General features: G+C 50.4%; 5 protein-coding genes across 5 annotated transcripts; 3 read left to right on the top strand and 2 right to left on the bottom strand.

Annotated features, from left to right (window-relative positions):
* Positions 1-1,029: 1,029 nt before the first annotated feature.
* BROUX77_002552 (uncharacterized protein) lies at positions 1,030-4,457 on the top strand (the record flags this gene model as incomplete). Its single annotated transcript, XM_073747105.1, has 4 exons — positions 1,030-1,154; positions 1,210-2,950; positions 3,017-3,750; positions 3,809-4,457. The coding sequence occupies 4 exons, from the start codon at positions 1,030-1,032 to the stop codon at positions 4,455-4,457; spliced, it is 3,249 nt and encodes a 1,082-aa protein (XP_073607634.1).
* Positions 4,458-6,903: 2,446 nt separating this feature from the next.
* On the top strand, positions 6,904-8,742 carry BROUX77_002551 (uncharacterized protein; the record flags this gene model as incomplete). The annotated part of the gene is made up of 2 exons (XM_073747104.1): positions 6,904-6,912; positions 6,982-8,742. The coding sequence occupies 2 exons, from the start codon at positions 6,904-6,906 to the stop codon at positions 8,740-8,742; spliced, it is 1,770 nt and encodes a 589-aa protein (XP_073607633.1).
* Positions 8,743-11,818: 3,076 nt separating this feature from the next.
* Positions 11,819-13,261, bottom strand: BROUX77_002550 (uncharacterized protein; the record flags this gene model as incomplete). The annotated part of the gene is made up of 2 exons (XM_073747103.1): positions 11,819-13,051; positions 13,142-13,261. The coding sequence occupies 2 exons, from the start codon at positions 13,259-13,261 to the stop codon at positions 11,819-11,821; spliced, it is 1,353 nt and encodes a 450-aa protein (XP_073607632.1).
* Positions 13,262-13,935: 674 nt separating this feature from the next.
* Positions 13,936-16,797, bottom strand: BROUX77_002549 (uncharacterized protein; the record flags this gene model as incomplete). Its single annotated transcript, XM_073747102.1, has 2 exons — positions 13,936-16,099; positions 16,163-16,797. 2 exons carry the CDS (start codon positions 16,795-16,797, stop codon positions 13,936-13,938), a joined length of 2,799 nt encoding a protein of 932 aa, XP_073607631.1.
* Positions 16,798-18,400: 1,603 nt separating this feature from the next.
* Positions 18,401-19,775, top strand: BROUX77_002548 (uncharacterized protein; the record flags this gene model as incomplete). Its single annotated transcript, XM_073747101.1, has 2 exons — positions 18,401-18,640; positions 18,726-19,775. The coding sequence occupies 2 exons, from the start codon at positions 18,401-18,403 to the stop codon at positions 19,773-19,775; spliced, it is 1,290 nt and encodes a 429-aa protein (XP_073607630.1).
* Between the last annotated feature and the right edge of the window lie 222 nt (positions 19,776-19,997).

Raw genomic sequence — 19,997 nt, 5'->3', positions numbered from 1 at the left:
GTTATCACCAGCCAGTGGCGCATTTCATTTTACATTGACTTACACAGCTAGTGCTTCTTCGAAAGACAGCGCAGCTATCCGCTACCAGCAACTTGAATTTCTTTCTTTTGTTTCGATCTTGTCCCATTCCGGGGATGTTCCTGTCTTTTGTTTTTCTTTTATTTATTTTCCTTTTGTAGCATTTGGATTTGGGAGGGGTTTTGTGATATCTTAGGCTTGACCACAATCGGTCCCTAATCTTCAGCCTCCACAGTTTCATGTGTGTAGAATTAGATCATTTTGAGAATATTAGTTATGTATTTCTGTGGTAAACCCATGATGTTGCTAGGGTTGCACTAGGTTAGGGTCTATGCCGCTCCAACTTCTATGCGAATTGGAGAACTCAACTATATCGAGTGGCCAGCTAACTAATTGTAGAGTGGGGGACAACTAGAAAGGGAAACAAACAATAACGTAGCAAATGCCTCAGATGTTTCAAAAGCCTTAGACGCACTTTGTGCATGTTCCTTGGAGTTTTTGCGTCCAAACCTGAAGAGCGATGGGCAAGGTATAGCTAGAACCTTTGAAACCCAAATGTAGTTGACTAGTTAACTAGTTAGTAACTGTGTACAAGTTTGCGTCTTGTTTCTCCAACTCAAGTCCGGCAGCTACATACATAGCTTCCACATGCCTGCAGTTGCTGCATTCATTCTTTCCCCTCGTTCTCTCCCTTGCTGTTAGCATTGGGCAAACCCAACCTCTTCATTTTGAAACCTTGATGTTCTCTTGTACTCTCCGATTGCGATATTTTTGACAACTTATGACATTAAATTTACCTTCAGTAGTCTCGGCATCTGAAGCTTTCGATTGTGTGCGGATATTGACCATAACGACTGCCTTTCGTGATAACCGACCTAAAACCGACCCCTCCCTCTTTGCATCGCTCCAGAATACAAGCTCCCGCCGCCTCCGATCTTCGCCCTCTGAAATATATTATACGCCTGAGACAAAATCTCTGACGTCACAGCTATGTGTGGCACCCCTCGCAATATGACAGACAGTAGCTATCCGGAGCTGGCTTTGCGTCCTGTTGGCCAGCGGATTACTGGAATCTACCGGGAACGCATTGCTCAATTTACGGCTGAGGGCCAGTGGGAAAGCCATAACCTTCGATCGTAAGTAATAGGCCTCTCTGGGATTGCATAAAACATCAACTAACTCTTCTATTAGGGTGATGTATGATGGGAAAGCTACCAGTTCACCTCACGTGAGGCTCTGGGCTTGGCAAGCTCCTGGCCAGGAACGCCCTACGTTCAAACACGCCGTTGCTCAAAATTTCAAACCGACGAACATTGGTGCCATGTTTGGGCCTTCATGGTCCACTCACTGGATCAAGGTCGAAGTTACAGTGCCTAAGGAATTGCGAGACAAGGAACATCTTGAATTTCATTGGGACGCACATAATGAGGGAATGGTGTGGTCTGAGGCTGGCGTCCCTCTTCAAGGCCTCACTGGTAACAATGAGCGTATTGAGTGGATTATGCCCAAGACATTTCGGGATGGAAAACCCCACGTATTCTATGTCGAGATGGCTTGCAATGGCATGTTTGGTAACGCTCCAGGCGGCGATTCAATCCAGCCACCAAATCCCAATCGCTACTTCCAACTTACCAAGGCCGAGATTGTAGCTGTTAACCTACAGGCTCGGGGTCTTTGGATAGACATCTGGATCATCGGAGATGCAGCTCGCGAATTCCCCCAAGATACATGGCAACAGCACAAAGCAATTGATGTGTGTAATCGCATAATCGACACGTTCGACAAGAACAACATCGGATCTTTGGACAAATGTCGAAAGATTGCCCAGGAGTACCTTGGTGCTCTGGTGGATTCTTCCAAGGTCTATGAATCGAACAACCCTGCTCAAGTCTTTGGAATTGGCCACTGTCACATCGACAGCTGCTGGCTGTGGCCTTGGGCTGAGACCAAACGTAAAGTTGCACGCTCCTGGACTAACCAGTGCAACTTGATGGACCAATACCATGAGTTGAACTTTGCCTGCTCGCAAGCCCAACAATACAAATGGCTGGAAGAAAACTACCCCGAGGTTTTCAAAAGAGTTAAGCAAAAGGTAAAGGAAGGTCGCTTCCACCCTATCGGTGGAAGTTGGGTTGAACATGATACCAATATGCCCAGTGGTGAGTCCTTGACTAGGCAGTTTTTGTACGGCCAGCGCTATTTTGAAAGCCGTTTCGGCACTCGCTCTAAGACTTTTTGGTTGCCCGATACGTTTGGCTACTCGGGACAAATTCCTCAGCTGTGCCGCCTCGCGGGCATGAACCGCTTCATGACGCAAAAGCTTAGCTGGAACAACATCAACAAGTTTCCCCATACAACTTTCAATTGGGTAGCCCTTGATGGCACGCAAGTCATCTGCCACATGCCCCCCGCAGAAACTTACACTGCCGAGGCCCATTTTGGCGATGTCAAGCGCAGTCAGTCTCAGCACAAATCAATGGACCAAGATCCCACTTCACTCTTGGTATTTGGCAAAGGTGACGGTGGTGGCGGACCAACCTGGCAACATGTTGAAAAGCTGCGTCGCTGCCGTGGTATATCTGACCAAGTTGGCCTCTTGCCTCGAGTTAAGATGGGTAGCTCGGTCGACGAGTTTTTTGACAAACTACAGGAAAAGGCCTCGAGCTTTGTCACGTGGTATGGCGAGTTGTACTTTGAACTTCACCGTGGCACTTACACCACCCAGGCCAACAATAAGAAAAATAACCGCAAATCCGAGACGTTGATGCGTACCATTGAGTACTTGGCTACATGTGCCTCATTGAAGAATGGCTCGGTCTACAAGTATCCTAAGAAGGACATCGACTTCATGTGGGAAGCGATTCTGTTGTGTCAGTTCCATGACTGCCTCCCTGGTAGCTCTATTGAAATGTGCTACGATGACTCTGACGAGGCAAGTAGAGCCATATCTCATATCTATGTTATTCTGACATTTTTGCTAACATTTTGATTTTCATAGATATACGATCAAGTTTTCAATCGTGGAGCCAAGCTACTCAAGGACATTCTTTCTATTTCAGGTCTTTCAACATCTGATGCAGTTTCTGTCGCCGGTTCTGTTGCAATCAACACTCTGCCGTGGCCCCGTGCTGAAATTGTTGACATCTCAGAAACAGAAGTCGGTGTGGCCTCAGGATCGGGTAATCTGCTCGCTATCGAGCCATTTTCCAAGGCACAAGAAGACAAGCCATTTGTCAGTGTTCAGCAGACAGCAAAAGATGCATTTGAGCTGAAGAACAGCCAACTCAAAGTCACAGTACAGGGGGGTGTCATCACCTCACTTTACGACTTACGCAATGAGCGTGAAGTCATTGAACCTGGCCAAAAAGCGAACCAATATGTGGTATTTGATGACAAACCTCTGTATTGGCAGGCATGGGATGTTGAGGTTTACCATCTGGAAACACGTAAAGAACTACCACCTGGTGAAACCACAGTTTTTGAAGCTAAGTCTCATCGTGTGACTCTTGTCACGCAGACCAAAATCAGTGACAAGAGCTCTATAGCCAGCTACATAAGCTTGTCAGCAGCCGTGGATAACGAGCAGACTGCGGTGGTTTGTCGGGCCGAAGTTGATTGGCATGAAAGCATGACCTTCCTTAAGGTTGAATTTCCCGTGACAATCCGTAATACCGATGCTTCATACGAAAGTGCATATGGTATCACCAAGCGTCCCACGCACTATAATACTAGGTAAGTGATCTGAAATTTGAAGTGGTGTGTCTTTTCTCTATGACTAACAAGTTCTTAGTTGGGATATGGCTAAGTTTGAAGTTTGCTGTCATCGGTTCGCCGATTTGTCGGAGTCCAACTATGGTGTCTCTATTCTGAACGACTCGAAGTACGGGTTTGCTACTTGCGGAAACCTTATGCGACTCTCACTCTTGCGTTCTCCCAAGGCACCGGATGCTCACGCTGATATGGGTCACCATAGTATTAGCTGGGCAATTTTGCCGCACAAGGGCCCTCTGGGTGCATCAACTGTTCGTGCAGCCTATCAGTTCAACAACCCCCTCAAGCCCATACCTGCTTCATCTTCCTTGTCTCTATCTTCGCCCGGAGGCGTTTTTGATACGACCAAAATGCCAATCAAGCTTGTGGGGGATGATTCACTGATGCTGGATTGTGTTAAACGAGGCGAAGACGATGAGGATGTGAGAACAGGAGAATTACCTGCACGTGCTGGAAAGAGCGTCATAGTTCGTGTCTATGAGAGCTTAGGTGGTCATTCTAGAGCCGTGGTGGAAACAGCGTGGAATATCAAGAGCGTTCACAAGACGAATATTTTGGAAGATGATCTGAGCGAGATAAAGTTGTGTGATGCTCTGTCGTCCGGGTTGTCCTCTTTCCCAATTTCTCTTCGGCCTTTTGAAGTTGCGACATACCGCCTGCAGCTGTAGTTGACTTGAATTGAGTTGATTTTAGTATTCAATATTTATCTAGTTGCTGCTGTTGTATTCTTTTACGTCTTAATGTGACTTGACTATACTTGACATCTACACAAACCATAAAGACCGAATGAAGATGAATCAGTCACCGGCCATAATTTCAAAGCCCTCGTCTCAGCACTACGCATAGTTTCTGTTTGAGAAGGATAGTGGGCCATCCCCAGCATCAAAGATTAACAAGAAAATGAGCTTGAAGGGAAGAAATCGTAGCACGCAAAATCGCAAACTGCCGCAAATGAAATGATGTAGGCAAAGAAAACATCTTCCCCCATCACGTAACCACTCGTCCTCTCACCTCTAGTAAAGAGTGGCCAGCTTGCTGGAACCTCGCGATGGCTGTCACAGCAAAGATCGCTGCGTACATGCATGATGTAGAGGTGACGTACGCCAAATAATTACTATGGGGGAGTAGACATGGGATGTCCAGGTGTTTTTTGCTTCCCGCCATATTACGAAAACGTTGTTGTTCTTGTGTCTGGAGTGGTGAAACTACACATTGTGTCGTGAATTTACAGGGTATTACCATCACTCAGAATCCCGCGCAAGTGGAGATGGAGGAATATGTTTGGATGATGATCACAGTCATAGTTGTTGCACTATCTTTCCAGAATGCAATCAACAGTAAAAAAAAGTATTCAGGCTACATTCAAGTGCAATTTATGAACGGAGTCCACTGTTTGAGACAGACGTTGAGGGTGAAGGATTGTGTGAGATTCGCATGTAACGTAAAGGATCAGCTACAAGTAGGTGGCACATGATCAAACACGGACTACAGTCAAGAAAGACAGAATCGGGAAGGGGAGTGAATTTTAGGTTTGTTGACATCAGTGGCGTTAGTGGCGTTAGCCTATAATCGACTAAAATTGACTAAGAGCTAATGAGAAAAATAGAAGTTGGGAGTTGCCCCAAATATGTCAACAAAGCCAGTCGCGTAAAGCATTGTTTACATGATGCAGAAAAGGTAGTTACCCCAATGAAGGCTGTGCGTACTCGGGATCAGCCGGCTTTCAACTCACAAAGCAACTGCCGAGACGCCGAGTCTACTGCCTAGTGAGATTCCGGATTGTTTTGGGTGCTGTGAGCCAATGAGAACCCTCAGACTGTCGAGAACCCTCAGACTGTCGAGAGATCGTACCACTTTCCAGTTCAGCTGCGCTCTTAGTGGCAGGTACGCGTGCTGACGCGCCGTGTGCCTTCCTCTTCACGGCGTGTCGTGCGGTCGCGGCGGGGCTTCTGGTGTCACAAGAAAAAAGCTGCTCACCGCCTGCCGGCTCGGGCCGAGTGGGTGGTGGGGAGGCCTAATCGGGACATCAAGGGCCTGCCAATCAGAGGATGCGGGTTAAGAGTTGGGAATAGGGGGCATGGACAGAGTGCAATGGGCTCGGAGAAGTTTTTGATAGCAAGAGGATGTGCGCAGTGGTCGATTGAGGTTGATATCAAGCCAGGATGTAGCGGTGACTCGTGCGTATTTGCACATGTCAAAAGGTTGAGGAGCAGGCGGGAAATGAGTTCTTGGCGTCGAGAGGGAGGGATGTAGTGCGACGCTAAAAAAGCTTATATTGACGACATGTGGCGGAGAGGGGTCCTATGGTGTCGGAGGAGAGATGCATTTCCAGTTACGCAGGGCCTTTTAAACATGCAACCGCGTTTTCCAATACTCTCAATGGCGGGGGCTCATATGAGGGTCTTGAAAATGTATCACAACGCTTATTTTACCGTGATATCATGGAGTGCCTACTTTTTGAGACGTCTTCTGCGGACAAGATGCAACCGGGAGACCGAGCGGCGGGCTCCGCGCGTCAAAAGCCTTTGGTCCTGTATGGAAGTACCATTTTTGAATCGAATGGACCTCCCAGGCCAGTTATACGAGCGATTCTGACCGAGATATCCACCACTGAAACCCAATCGTCCTGTCCGTCTGAATCCCCGTGCCTTCTCCCCGCCGGCCCGACGCGTGTCGCGTCCCGAATTCTGCCAGTCATATGGCTCCCCGCCTTACATTTCGGGCCAGGCTGATTGCACCAGCCAACCAGAGCTGACGGTCTTGAGCAGGGGGGAGCTCTTTGGGTATAAAAATGCGGGCGATCTCCTGTTGCTCCGGTTGCTGGCCGATTCATTTCTTTCTTCTACATCATCATTCCGACATTGCGTCCGTTTGACTACTTGCGACTTTGCTTCGCGGCTTTGCTTTTCTTCATCGACTGACTTGACTTTCTGATTCTGTTGTTTTCTGCAACTGCTCTGGCTTCTACCATCGTCCATTGTTACTGGCCTCTTTCTCTCTCGTCGTAGTTGCCTGTTGACTTGGGTCATTGTTCTATCCTCGATTCTCGTCTGGTGTTTGCTCTTGCTGTTACTGCTGTTGCTTTTCTTGCTAGCTACCTGCCCCTGTGTCAACATGTCTCGTGTAAGTAGTTGCCCCCTTTCTTGGTGCACACCTTCCTGCGTCAACACATTCACTAACTTCCAGCCCTAGCCCACGAATCATACTGCCACTCCTGGAGGATCGGCTTCCCCGCCGTCTCCGCCAGGCCCACCACCGGGCCCGGCGTATTTCGCCTCGGCATCGGGGTCCGGTCGCCTCCGGACCCTGGATCTTTATCGCGCCCGGTCCGGCAAGGTCCACCGGGTGACCTCTTGGGCTTCGGCCCCGCTGCGGTCTGCGTCCTTTCCCAGGGCGCAGCCTTCCCCCAAGTCGGTCCTGCGGCCGTCTATCTCGCTGCGCTTTATTGAGCGCCCGAAGAAGACGGTCCGCTGGGCCTTTGATGTGAAGGAGAACGCCCCTCGTCCAAAGAAGGTGGACGAGGAAGAGCCCGAAGACTCGGGCTTAGATCTGGAAGCCTTGGTGGCGGAGGCCAAGGCACTGATGGCAGCAGAGTCATTGACTATGCAGGAGGCTATCAACCAGGTCCTGGCCCGCGCGCTGGACCCAAGTGATGACGAAGAAGGGGAAGATGAAGACGAAGACGAAGGCAAAGACAAAGAAGAAGAAGGACCCAGCGACTGGGGCTTCAACTCCTTCTCGTCTGAATCAGACGCGGAGGGAGGTGATGCTGCCCTGTCCCCCGAGGAACAGTCCTCAAATGGCCTGGTGTTGCCAGACCCGTTCTCGCCTTTGGGCAACAACGGTCTGGCTCTGCCAAGCCTGGTCCCCTACAACAGGGGGGACATGGCCCGCACTCCCAGCCCCACTGGCGAAAGCCGGTCGTCTTCGCCCTTCCTCTCGTCGCCGCTTGACGCGAGAGTTTCTCCCGCTCGGGCTTTTCCCTGGGATGCCGGTCTCACGACCGGCGAAGACCGGATGTCTGTGGCTGAGAGCCCAGACCTCCCTTCCTCGCCGTTCCTGTCCACTCCCCGCGATGCCTCGCCGTCTCCCTCCCGTCTCACTTTCTCCCAGGCTCCGGGAAATTCGCTTGAGGAGAGCCCCGTGGCTTCGGCCTCTTCAGTTTCCTCATCGGCGTCATCGACGCGCACGAAACTACGGGAGGCCTACGACCGCCCGTTCCCCGCCCGCCAGTTGTTTGGCTCTGCGTCGCGCACGCAGGGCTCTTATTCGCCTCTTTCTTCTCCTCCTTCTCCTCGCTCTCCTTCGTCCCGTTCGCCCTGGGGCCTCGAGCCGACCGAGGTGCTTGTGTCGTCTCCTTGCCCGGCTCCTGCGCCCGTCCGCCGCCGTAAGAAGCAGCCCCCTGTTCCCCACACGTCGATCCGGGGCGACCCGTTCCCAGTCTTTTCTCTTTTGGGAACAGTCTTTTGGGCTGTTGTCAGCTTTGCCCGCATGGCCTGGGCCCTTGCCATCTCGGTTTCGGTCGACATGGCGAGCCCCTTCTCCTACTTTTGCTCCGCCTTCTTCATCCTGCTTGCTCGCCTCGCCCTGCCCACCCTGTTGGCTCTTCTCTTCGCTGCCTTGCGCCACGGCGTCTGTTCCACCTTGGCCATCCCCCTTTCGCTCCTGCGGTTTGTCAGGTCCTTTGGACCTCCGCCACCCCCAGGCAAGGATAGGTGGGAGTTGTGGGAGGTGTGCTACCTCATAGTTGGTGCCCTCGTCATGCCATGGTGCCAGCTCCTGCGCTTGATCGTCCTGTTCTTGTGGCCCTATGTCGAAATGGGCTACTATGCTGGAATGTCGTGGTACAGCGATACTACTCGATCAATTTCTCGTCGTGCTTCCCACGCCCTGAGCCTGTGTGGATGGGGGATTCGGACAGCGATTGCCACTGTTTGCTGGGAGCTTTTTTAGCCAATGCACTGGGCAGCTGGGCTATCCCTACCTGATCTCCTCCGGGCTGTCGATATCTTGCTGGTCTGCCTGACGACCACTGTTGTTTTTGCCCTTGGCCTTTTGTTGTCGCTCTTGTCGACTGTGTGTGTTGGCATTGTGTGCCTATGCTCCGCCGATTCCTCGATAACTCCAACGCCACCCAGCGAGCCTGAGCCTGTTGTCCCAGTCGTACTGGAACCACGGTGGGGCCGTCTCAACAACTTCCAGGCTGCTGGAATCCACCCGGTCCCTGCTAGCTGGAATGGACCCATGTTTGGTGCAATGCGCAGAAGACAGTAGAGCTTTTGGCTCCTGTTCTCTCGTGTTTGTCCTGCTAGTTTCCGTTCTTCTGGTTGCATAGGCCATCCTCTCAATTTCACCTGTCGTGATACTATCTCTAGACTTTCATCTACGGTTTTGTCCGCAGCTTGATCTGACCGTTCCCGCATCCCCCCAATCTTCTCTATTTCTTGTGGATGGCCTCCCATCGCCATTCGACACCAGACACTGCCCGATTCTACTTGAACAACGACACGCTCCCTGCCTGAGCTTCTGTTTGAGTTGTGTAACCCGGGTTATCCTCTGTACAACATGGCTTCACCGTGTGGTGGTAGGCCTGGCTCCTTCATGTGTTCCTAAAGTCCCCTTTATTATTGATATCCTTGAAGCTTTCTTATTCATTGTGACTATGATTTTCATTCATCATTACTATCATTTTTGCCATGCTTCGCTTCTGGCTTCCCTAGTTTTTAGGCCTCACCGCGTCGAGCTCCCGCCATATCCTGGGGTCTGCCCTTGCATAATAAGAGGGCACACCACCCAGGGCTTTATTCCAAGAAGGCGAACCCCCGATAAACATTGTCACAAGGGGGACTATACCGAGCTGAAGGACGAGCAGGGCGACCTGTGGGGAAGTGTATTCTTGCAAAGAGCCGAACAAGGTCGGTTTCGATGAGGGCATGTCCTACGAGGACATACCCCTGTCTCTTCATCGTCTTCGCCTTGGGGACCCGTCTTCGAGACCTATTTACGTGGAATAGGGCTTCAGGGAACAGGTTTCTCAAGACTAATCTTAAACGAACAGTTACCAAAGCAACTGTTCAGCTTGGGATGCGTCCACATATGCCTACTTTTGTAAGGTTTGCTTTTGGGGAGCAGATTGTCAGAGTCCAGGCTGGCATGGGACGCTTGCCACAACCTCTCTTTTCCTTGTTGTTTTTGTTTTTGCTTTCTGCGTTGATGATGCGGTTTGTCGTTTGACCCCGCAGTTCACAAGAGACTACAGGGCGTGTTGTTTCGATTGGTGGTATTGTTGTTCTGGTGGTTAGCTTGTGCTATTTGAATCTATGCTTTTATCTGTCTGCTTTTCCCTTGTTCCATGTAGTGTCCATTGTTTAATGACCATTGTTTCCTGACCGCGTGTACCGCCCTCCCAGCCACTAAATGCTATTGTCAGCCTCTATAGACTCATCGCTTTGAAACTTTTGATATTAATTTCACTCTGTGTATCAATCCTCTAGTTTCACCGTCTGAATACCTACTGCCTTCGTTTTCCGCTTCTATTGATGCAAGACCTACACAACACCACCGCCATTTCCTTAGCCCCTGACTCAAACACGAGACTTGTAGGCCAAGGTCATCAAGATAATGTATTACTATTGAGATACCTGCGTTAAACCTCGGGTTGTCAAGTTACCCAGCTCTCCCGTACATCCCATAGCTTTGTCTGTCTCAGACGCAACTATGTGTCCTTGTAGAAGCCATCTTCACCACTCACAGGGCCCAATCGGCCACCTCTCCTGTTTGACTCAGTTAAGCATGTAACTCATTGCAACACGTCTCGAGAACGTCCCTTCATGTTTACCCCACCCTCCGTTAAACTCCCCGCGTACCCCCTTCTGCGACTGACATCATAGATCCAAATGGAAGCATCTAAAAAGCTTTGGTCCCACACATTCGGCCATCTTCTCCAGTCATAGTCCAGCGGCCAGTCTCCTCATCGTTACTAGTCACCTAGATTTTCCTATGGGATTTTGTCGGCAACACGCGGTTCTTTTTCCCATTCTTCCTTGATCCTGTTTCGACGTCCATGTTGCAATGATGCCACTCCCGTTACCAAGTTTCGAAATTCCAGGGCTGGTGTCGTCGCCATGACGTCTACCCTTCTGCCTGTCTTGCACAAAGCAGACTTCTTCTCCGGCAATCCTAGCGTATTTCAAGGGATATTTCACAGCACAATGTCGGAACCTGTCCCACTACTGACCTGGCTACGTACAAATACCTTCGTGAAGTCAACCCGGTACCAGTTAGTACAGCAGAGAGTGGTGGCATTTCTATATGTTATCAGCCAGGGCTTCAGTCAGAGAAATGTAGCATATTTCTTCCACATCTTTGAAAATACGATTTCATCGATTATACATAGCGGCTTTGATGTCTTCACAGGGCTTCACTATGCCTTTGTCAGCCAGTCTGATGATGGCCAAGATATGTGTTATCACATCACAAGAAAATACGGCCCCTGCACTCATTCACACTACATCGCAACTTATTTATTCCCAACTTCAAGCTTCTTTATCGATAGCTAACCCTTCTTCAGCATGTCGATTTGTCAGCGCCGGCGCCGGCGACGACCTTCCTTGAACCCTCCAGGCTAGGTGAGTTATATATATTTCGTGTTGCGTTTTCGTTCCCAAGCCTATTAGGGCTACAGTTTATAAACATCAAAATCTCGTCTCTAGAGGCAAGTCAATATCCATTGATATGTGACCAGAAGCTCAGGGTGGGTTCCAGGATAGTAGAAGCTTCTTGTACAGATATGACGTCACATATCAGCGACAACCCTGATGTAGCACAGAGAACCCTAGCGCATGGAACTTGGTTATCATAAGACATAACTAGTTAGTTATGCAGTCTAAGACGTGAGATTCTATCATTCTTCAAGTGTATCCATGTTGATTACTGATAAGTAGGAACAATATGTAGACAATAACATGAAGATAAATGACAACAACCCCTCTTCAACCCTCCTGTTTCTGGAGAAGTCCTATATCACTTTTCAAGACATGTCGTCGACATCAATGGCGTCTTCAACTAGGCGAATCAACTCGTCAATGTCTGGCCGTTCTACCGACTCGACCGACAAACACTTGCGCACAATATCCTTAACAGGCTCAGAGATTACCACCTCTTTGGGCCCAGACACGCCGTCCTGCTGTGCCCTTTTCAAGCTTGCCGCCGTGCCCTGGCGCTGCACACCCTGTCCTGGGCCGCCCTCGCCAGGGAAGCGCCAATCGCCGCCTAGCACGCACAGGCTTAGTGAGCCTCCGGTCTCGTCTGAACGAGCCTCGAACGGAGACTTTCCCACGAGACAGGCGTAAAGAGTGCACCCGAGGGACCATATGTCGACCTTGGTGTCGATTACGGCGCCATTGTTCACGTCAAACAACTCTGGCGCGCGGTAGGGCATTGTTGAGTGCTCGGCAGCTGTGTCTTGAACTGCAACTGCTTGCGAATGTGACGTGATTACCAACGGCGATTCTGCTACTGAGCCCAAATCCATGAGGATGGGTCCGGTACCCGAGTCGTCGATCATGATGTTGCCAGGCTTGATGTCGCGATGGGCGAATGAAGTCGCTGAAAAAGCAGCAGATGAGGAGGCGCCCATGAGAGGCCGTTGTTGCGCAGACTCATGATCGCCATCAGCCCCAGTGTTGGAAGTAGACGTCTTGGAGCCACTGCCGGCATTGCGATTGCTCTTCGTGTTGCGTTTCTGGGGCTTCTTCTTGCTGGATTTGCGAAGCGCTTGCTTTCCCGTGTCCGAGTCTGAGTCAGAATCCAAGTCGGAATCGAGGTTGTCGAGATCGTCTGCTTCATCGCCCATCCGCATGTGTTCAACCGGGCGCGCTGCACCGCTTCCGCCGCTGCCCTGATACTGGTGCATAGCCTTGAGCGCGCGACACACGCCCAAGAATAAAACCATGAGCTTTCGTTCGGGGAATTGCGTTCCGTTAACGAGGTTGGCGTTGATCATATCCTGGAGGTTGCCGCGCTTGTAGTATGGCAATAAGACGTAGACAGTTTTGCTGTCTTCACCGCCCCCGCGCTCAGTAGCTATGCAGTGGTCAATGCTGTGTATGATTCCGGGGGTACCGGCAAAGGCATTGTACGCCCCGACCTCCTTCATAGCAAGAGACACCGATTCAGCGCCGAAGGGGCAGCGGATCTTTTTCAAGGCGAAGAGCTCGCTAGTCGAGATGTCTTGGACGAGGTAGACATAAGAAAAGCCACCCTAGAAAAATAGTCACGGCGTTAGTTACTACAAAGATTTGAACGGGATACCAAGCATAATACAGCAATAGAAGATGAAAAAGAACCGCACCTCTCCTAGCAGCCTCAGAATCTTGAAACTGCGGCTATTGATCTTGAGGGTTGGCGATCCGGGAAAGCAGTTTAGACAATTTCCCAGAGACGCAAACAGGTCCATCACCATTTGCGCCATTGTGAATCCGTGCAAGCTCGTTCGTATTTCCTCGCCGTCTGTCGGGTGCTGGAACTGCTTGGCGTGAAGTGTCCCAAGCTCTTCGCTCTCGTGTGATGGATCTCTCGTCGTAAACTTCGGGCTTTATTTGTTGCGTGTTATTTCGAGCGGTCGCTTGGCTTATTTCAACCTTCAAGACTGCTGTTCTGCGGTCAGTAAAAATCGGGTTTCGGGCGTCGCAAAGCAAGCTCTTGTGATCATGTCAGAGTGAGAGAAAAAGAAACTCTAGACGCCAAACATCTTGTAAACTAAGGACGGGAGCCTGAGTAACCCTACATGAGTAACATAACCCTTACTAACAGCAGCCTCAACGTGTCCTGCTAGCCCCGTTTTATTTGTAGACATGTTGACAGGGATTTGATTTGAACAACTGATTTGGGTTCCAGTAGCTTGATGTGTGGGACAAACATAAAAGAAAGACCTGGTATTAAAAGGTAGATGGCAGCTTAAAGATTGGCAAGACACGAAAGTGATGGCAGGACGAAAGTCATAACGGCATAGAATAGAGGACAAAACAACATGGGTAAAGTGGTGGTGGTATCGTTAAAGCATGTAAAGTGCGAACATTGGGTAATGGGAGAAAATAGCAAAGGGGAGAAACAGGGATTAGAGAAATCAAGTCAACCCAAACTGCCCTAGAAGGCATCTTCGAATGGGCAATCAACACTGTCGTGGCCATCACGCTCGCAGACTGCACACCACTTAGACGGGTCGATAGTACCGCTTTCCTTTCCAGCAACCGGGCCTGACTCCATGGGGTTCGGCATGACTCTGATGGGCACAGCAGCGAGGGGTGCTGGGGCTGAAGCCGCGGTAAACTCGCCCGAGGGGAGTGGGGGGGTATTTTTTGACCTCAAGGGCGCCACTTTGTAGCTTTCATCCTGGCTGCTGTTGCTGTGGTCATTCATGCTCGCATGACTTGCCGTGGCCTTGAGTGTATCACGGTTACTTCCGTTAATTGCTGCTGAAGTAGGCTTGGGGCCATCGGGCCCAAACATGTTGGTGCAGGTGAGGATATCATGGCCGTTGGTCTCACAGATTTCGCACCAGAGCGTGCTAGTTTCAGTGGCGGTCGAGTAAGTATCACTCTCTGGCATAGTGTCTAGAGTTGAGCCTCGTTTATGACCGGACAGTTCGGTTGATGCCTTTCGTATCTCGGGACCTGAGCTGCGGTCTCGAGTGTGGCTCACACCGTTCTTCAATGGGTCTCGGAGAGAGGAAGGTCTAATCGTCATACCGCTAGTGCGGTGGGCGTGAGAGTGAGAGTTGGGTCGGCTATTGAGGGGTTTTGTAGTGAAGCTACCACTGCGCCGCAAGCCCTCAATCTCACGTTCCAATTCTTCCTCGCGATCGGCTTTGCTATCAAGCATGGCACGCAGCTCGTTTATCTCACGTTCTTGTTTTTCACGCAAAAGTCGGGTTTCAACAGAGTCGCCAGAGCCATCCGATGGCCCAGTGATTGGCGGAGAGTTGGGTGCCGAGTCGCGACTGAGCGAGTGGATTATGGCCTTGAGGCCGCGTATTTCATCCTCCTTTTGCTCCAACTCCTTTGATGTGGTGGCGAGAGAGCTCCGGTTTCCACCTGTTGACATACCATTGATGGCGCTTCCGGTCGTACTAGCACCGTTGCCAGTGCCATTCGCATTCTTTTCCTTTTCTCTGCGAAGCTCTGAGCGCGTACGCTCGACTTCTCCTCTCAGGAACTCAACTTCTCCGCGGGCTTCCGCTTCGCCACGTCTTGCGTCCTCCAAGCCCTCTTCCAACTCTTGGACAAGCTCCTCTAGTTGCTTAAGTTGGCGAGCAACGGCATCAACATCTTCCAAACGAGCTTCAAGTTCATTTATTTCCTGGACAAGATCCTTCTTTTGAGCTTCATATACCCTCACTGTTTCAGTGCTGGCCATTTCAAGGGCATCAATAGTACTGCGGAAGTCAGCTCGATGAGAATCGAATTCTCCAGTCAAGAGGGCAATTCTTTCGTTCTTTTCGCGCAAAAGCGTTCTCAACTGAGCGGTATCATGATCATCGATACTATCCCGTTGCGGACGCATGTTGTTTGGGTGTTCCATCAATTTTTGAACCTCGGCCAGGGCACCCTCCATTTCAGTCAGAGTAGCTGCTTGGTCACGCAACTGACGATCTCTGTCTTCAACTTGGGCACGCAGGCGTTCAACCTCCTCGTCATTTGCCTGAGTGGTGTGGCCATTGGATGAGGTTGCAGTTGCCCTAGAGGAGGGCCGATTACGAGCAACCGAGGACACGCCCGCATTAGTTCGGGCACGCTGTATAGTCGGGACTGGAGGCTCTTCATCGTCAAATGACATGGGTCTCATGCCAATTGCAGAAGAGCTGCGCGCACCAATAAGACTGGACTTAAAGTCTAGCCTGGACCCAGGCAGCCTTTTACCTGGGTCTCCGGCCGTTCCTCTTACGCTTTGGGAGAACTTGCTGGTTATTGGACTGCCATATGCAGGTGCTTTTGTCGGGGATTTCATGCCGTTCGTGGATTGGCGGGGAGCGGGTGTCATCTGGACTCGTCGAAGAGGCGACTCGGGGCGGTGCAGAGATGGCCTAGGTTTCTTTCCGAGAGGGCTTGCGGCACGACCAGGACCAACTGATTGGCTGAACTTCAGTATTGATGGGGTGGGTGGAGTGGTGCTGTTGGCATTTTGGCTATAGCCCTTGATGCCACTGATTGTAGGTGTGGCAGGGTAACTGTTGAGCCCAGCATGACGCATGACCTTGGAAACAGGGACAAAGATGCCGGCGCCTGCTAGAGTGGTAGTAAAGTAGGAGATACTGGAGTAAAGCAAACGTTAGACAAAACAAGCAATGGCCCGGGGTGATAGAATTGGGACATACCCGTCAACATCGCCGCTATTCTTGCCACGGCTGGCAAACTCGGGCAACAGCTCGACACCAGCAAACACGCCTCTTTTGCCATTGACGGAACCAACAAAACGCACAGTTCCGGCCATGCCTCCAGGGACATCAACGGAATCGCCAACCAGCAAATCATCGGCCATGGTTGTTGCGGTGGGGTTTCTGTGGCTTTGGCTTTGGCTTTGGGTATCAATTTTTGAAGCTGTTCTGGAGGACTGGCTAACAACTGAGCTCAATGCATACGACTCGCTGGCATCCGGAATTAAAGCCAGAGCAGAGGGGCTCAAGCCGGGGATGGACTTTTTGCGGGCCAACGTCAAAGTCGGTGGCTGGCGTTGTTGAGAGGGAGGACTGGCGATTCGGCGATGGCTTGTGCCGGTGTTTTGCTCGAGGTTGTTGGGCGCAATTCCCTGGCTGGACCCTGGGCGGGTACAAAGGCTGTGAAGATTGGACGAGGCTGCAGGAGAAATCCCAGGGTTGATGGGAGATGCAGAATTGAGGCCAACAGCGGATGCGGATTTTCGCAGAGATCGAGGCAAGGCTCGTGGGACGGAGAGCGTTGGCGGCGAGGCAGACGAGGCGGGCGCTACCGGAGGGGGAGACAATTGTATCATGGCAAAAGAGAGAGCAGAAGAAGGGAAGGGAAAAGAAGTGCAGAGAAGGGAGATGAAGCCAGGAAATAACCAACAGAACAAGCTGTGCCAGAGCTTAGTCCAAGCTTCCCCAGGCGGCTGTCAGCTGTGATGGAACCTGGAAATCTGCAGCTTGCAGGTGTCACTCCCCTGGTGGGTTCGCTAGCTTCAGGGGCCTGTGCGCTGTAAAGGCTGAGCTCTGGGCGTTGAAGAACTAAAAACTTTCCAGATCAGGCGTGTCAGGTCATAGGCCGGTGGATGGCCTCGATTTGATTGTGTTCTAGCTTCCCTACAGCAACGGCAGCTGATGGCTGTCTCTGAGGTTGGTGAGGCTTGACACCGAGCTTAAAAAAAAAAAAAAGACAAAAGAGTCTTGAATTCAGAAGCAGAATCAAAACGATTGCTGCAGAGAAGAGTCATGTCATGTGAAAGGAAGCTAAAAAAAAAATCAAGGCTAGCAATAGGGTCGCAATTGTAAACATGGCTGGGGCAAGCCACAATAATCGGCCAAGTACAGCCCCAATTGGTCCCAGGTAGGCCCGCCACAGGACGCCACACAATTCTGCTGCCCCTTTCCAACCCATGCTCATTTCATTTGTTTACTTGGTGATTTAATTACTCGAGGAGGGCTTGTTCACTGGAGAGCAACGACGACACTACCATCCATCAGATGAAAACCACAAAACTTAAATGCATTGCATTGCATTGCATTGGCACGTGTTGTGTTACGCACTGCTAATAATGAACCACCCATCTCAATTGATAGCTCTCAACGCCTGGCTGAACTTCCGTCCACCTGAACCCGTCTCACCCTTGTGCGTGTTGTGTTCTAAACACTTCAAGGCACATCCCCGCCTACATGGTGTCTAGACAAGTGATCTGGCGAGTCGTAGCTTTTTTCAGCTAGTAAATATCAAGGTGGTTAGTTAGTTATTTCTTTCTTCATCTTTAAGCAGGGAAAATGGGAGCTTGCTATCACTCTCGGCTTGCACCATGGTGGAGACGTTATTCTACCATTAGGAAAACCTTCGCTTGCTAGTGATCTACAATCCTAAAAGCATAACGTCCATTGTCATTCGATACTTGACGCAGGGCTAGCCACCATCGGAGTCGGCTCTGAGTCCCTCTATAAACAACCAACTGCACCAATGCATGGTATGTTCAGACACCATTTGGGAGTCAGAAGTTAGTTATAATCTTTGATAGAACCGGGACTAATATGCCTGTTGTGGCGCAACCCTAACCCTAATCTCAACACCGGACCCCACCCCTCATCCCCATCATAAATACTAGTTGATAACACAACTTACCTCAGTATTTATGAATAAAACCCTCAGTTCAATTCACAATGCCCCAGAATCGTAACCCTAGGGTTGGATAGCGCATAGTCACGTGATACAGAAACTAGGGTTGTTGGCCAGGTTGCCACCGATGCCACCCGTCGCAACATCAGCTCGCCAGCCAAGTTCGCGACAAATCCATGAGCTCATCTGCGCGCTAACTAGACTCAAAGGTTACTCATAGAAGCTCCCGCAAAACACGAAACCGCGACAACACCCCCCCACGAACTGCAAATTTCCGACCAATGGATAAGCCCCAAACTCAGCCGGCATTGGCCACCGATGTTGCAGACGCCGATGCCGCTGACAACACCGCCGACCAGGCCCAAAGCCAAAACTCCGCTATCGCCAAACGCACAACATCAGAAGAGCCCACTGCAGCTCCCGATACAAAGCGCATTAAAACAAGCCATAGTAATGATGGCTCAGTAGAACTGGATGCTGTACCCTCAACTACACCATACAGAGTTCCCTTTCCAGACAAGGTATGCTGTCATAACCTCCACCCCACCCTGAGTCCCCGTCTTGCGTCGCCACTTACTCTACAATCACCTTCTAACTAATGTAAAGCCGGCAGTATTGGAAGAGCGCAATGGCGAGATTGAATTCCGAGTTGTCAACAACGATGGTGCAAGAGAAAGCTTTATCATCTTGACGGGCCTCAAGTGCCTCTTCCAAAAACAGCTTCCCAAGATGCCAAAAGACTACATTGCACGGCTTGTCTACGATCGCACACACAAGTCCATTGCCATTGTAAAAATGCCGCTCGAGGTTATTGGTGGCATATCATACAGAGAATTTCGAAACCGCAAGTTTGCCGAAATCGTCTTTTGCGCTGTCTCATCGGACCAGCAAGTCAAGGGTTATGGCGCACATCTTATGGCCCATCTGAAAGATTATGTAAAGGCCACTTCGCCTGTCATGCATTTTCTGACATATGCCGACAACTACGCCACGGGCTACTTCCAAAAGCAAGGGTTTACAAAAGAAATCACCCTGGACAAATCTGTGTGGATGGGCTATATCAAAGACTACGAAGGTGGAACCATGATGCAATGCTCCATGCTTCCACGAATACGCTACCTAGAAGCTGGTCGAATGCTTCTGAAACAAAAAGAGACGGTGCAAGCCAAGATCCGTCACCTCAGCAAAAGCCACATCATTCACCAACCGCCCCAGCAATGGGCCAACGGCGTCACTCCAATCGACCCGTTATCTATACCAGCCATCCGCGCAACAGGATGGTCTCCAGACATGGACGAACTGGCACGTGTACCGCGACATGGTCCTCTTTTCCATGAGCTTCGGCGCTTCCTGTACCAAATCCAAAACCACAAGCAGGCATGGCCGTTTCTCAATCCCGTCAACAGAGACGAGGTACCCGACTATTATAACGTAATTTCATCGCCAATGGATTTGTCAACGGTCGAGGAACGGTTGGAGCATGACTTTTACACGGCCCCTAAGGATCTAGTCGGTGATCTGAAGCTCATTTTCAGCAACTGTCGGCAGTACAACGATCCAACCACTGTGTATACCAAATGCGCAGTCAAACTGGAGAAATACATGTGGGGTCTTATCAAGGAAATTCCCGAGTGGTATGAGCTGCTCGAGGAATAACCGGCGTAGTGTAAAATAATGACGTGGGCAGTAGTGGCACGCGAATCTTTGATAAGGCCTTGATATTCCTACATTCATGTGCATGGATAGACCTCCCCGACCCTCATTTTCTCCTGGTATTTACCTGCTTTGCAATGCCATGTCTGATGGCCCATCATTTTTAGCCTATGGTGCAATATTAGAATCCATCTCTCACCAGTGTCTATTTGCTTCAGTGAAGAG

The sequence above is a fragment of the Berkeleyomyces rouxiae genome (genome assembly GCF_048999995.1).
Source record: "Berkeleyomyces rouxiae strain 22BRR77 chromosome Unknown BrBRR77_ptg000002l, whole genome shotgun sequence".
In the NCBI taxonomy this organism is placed as follows: Eukaryota; Fungi; Ascomycota; class Sordariomycetes; order Microascales; family Ceratocystidaceae; genus Berkeleyomyces; species Berkeleyomyces rouxiae.
Note: the sequence above shows the minus strand (reverse complement) of the source record. Positions and strands in the feature narration are given on the sequence as shown.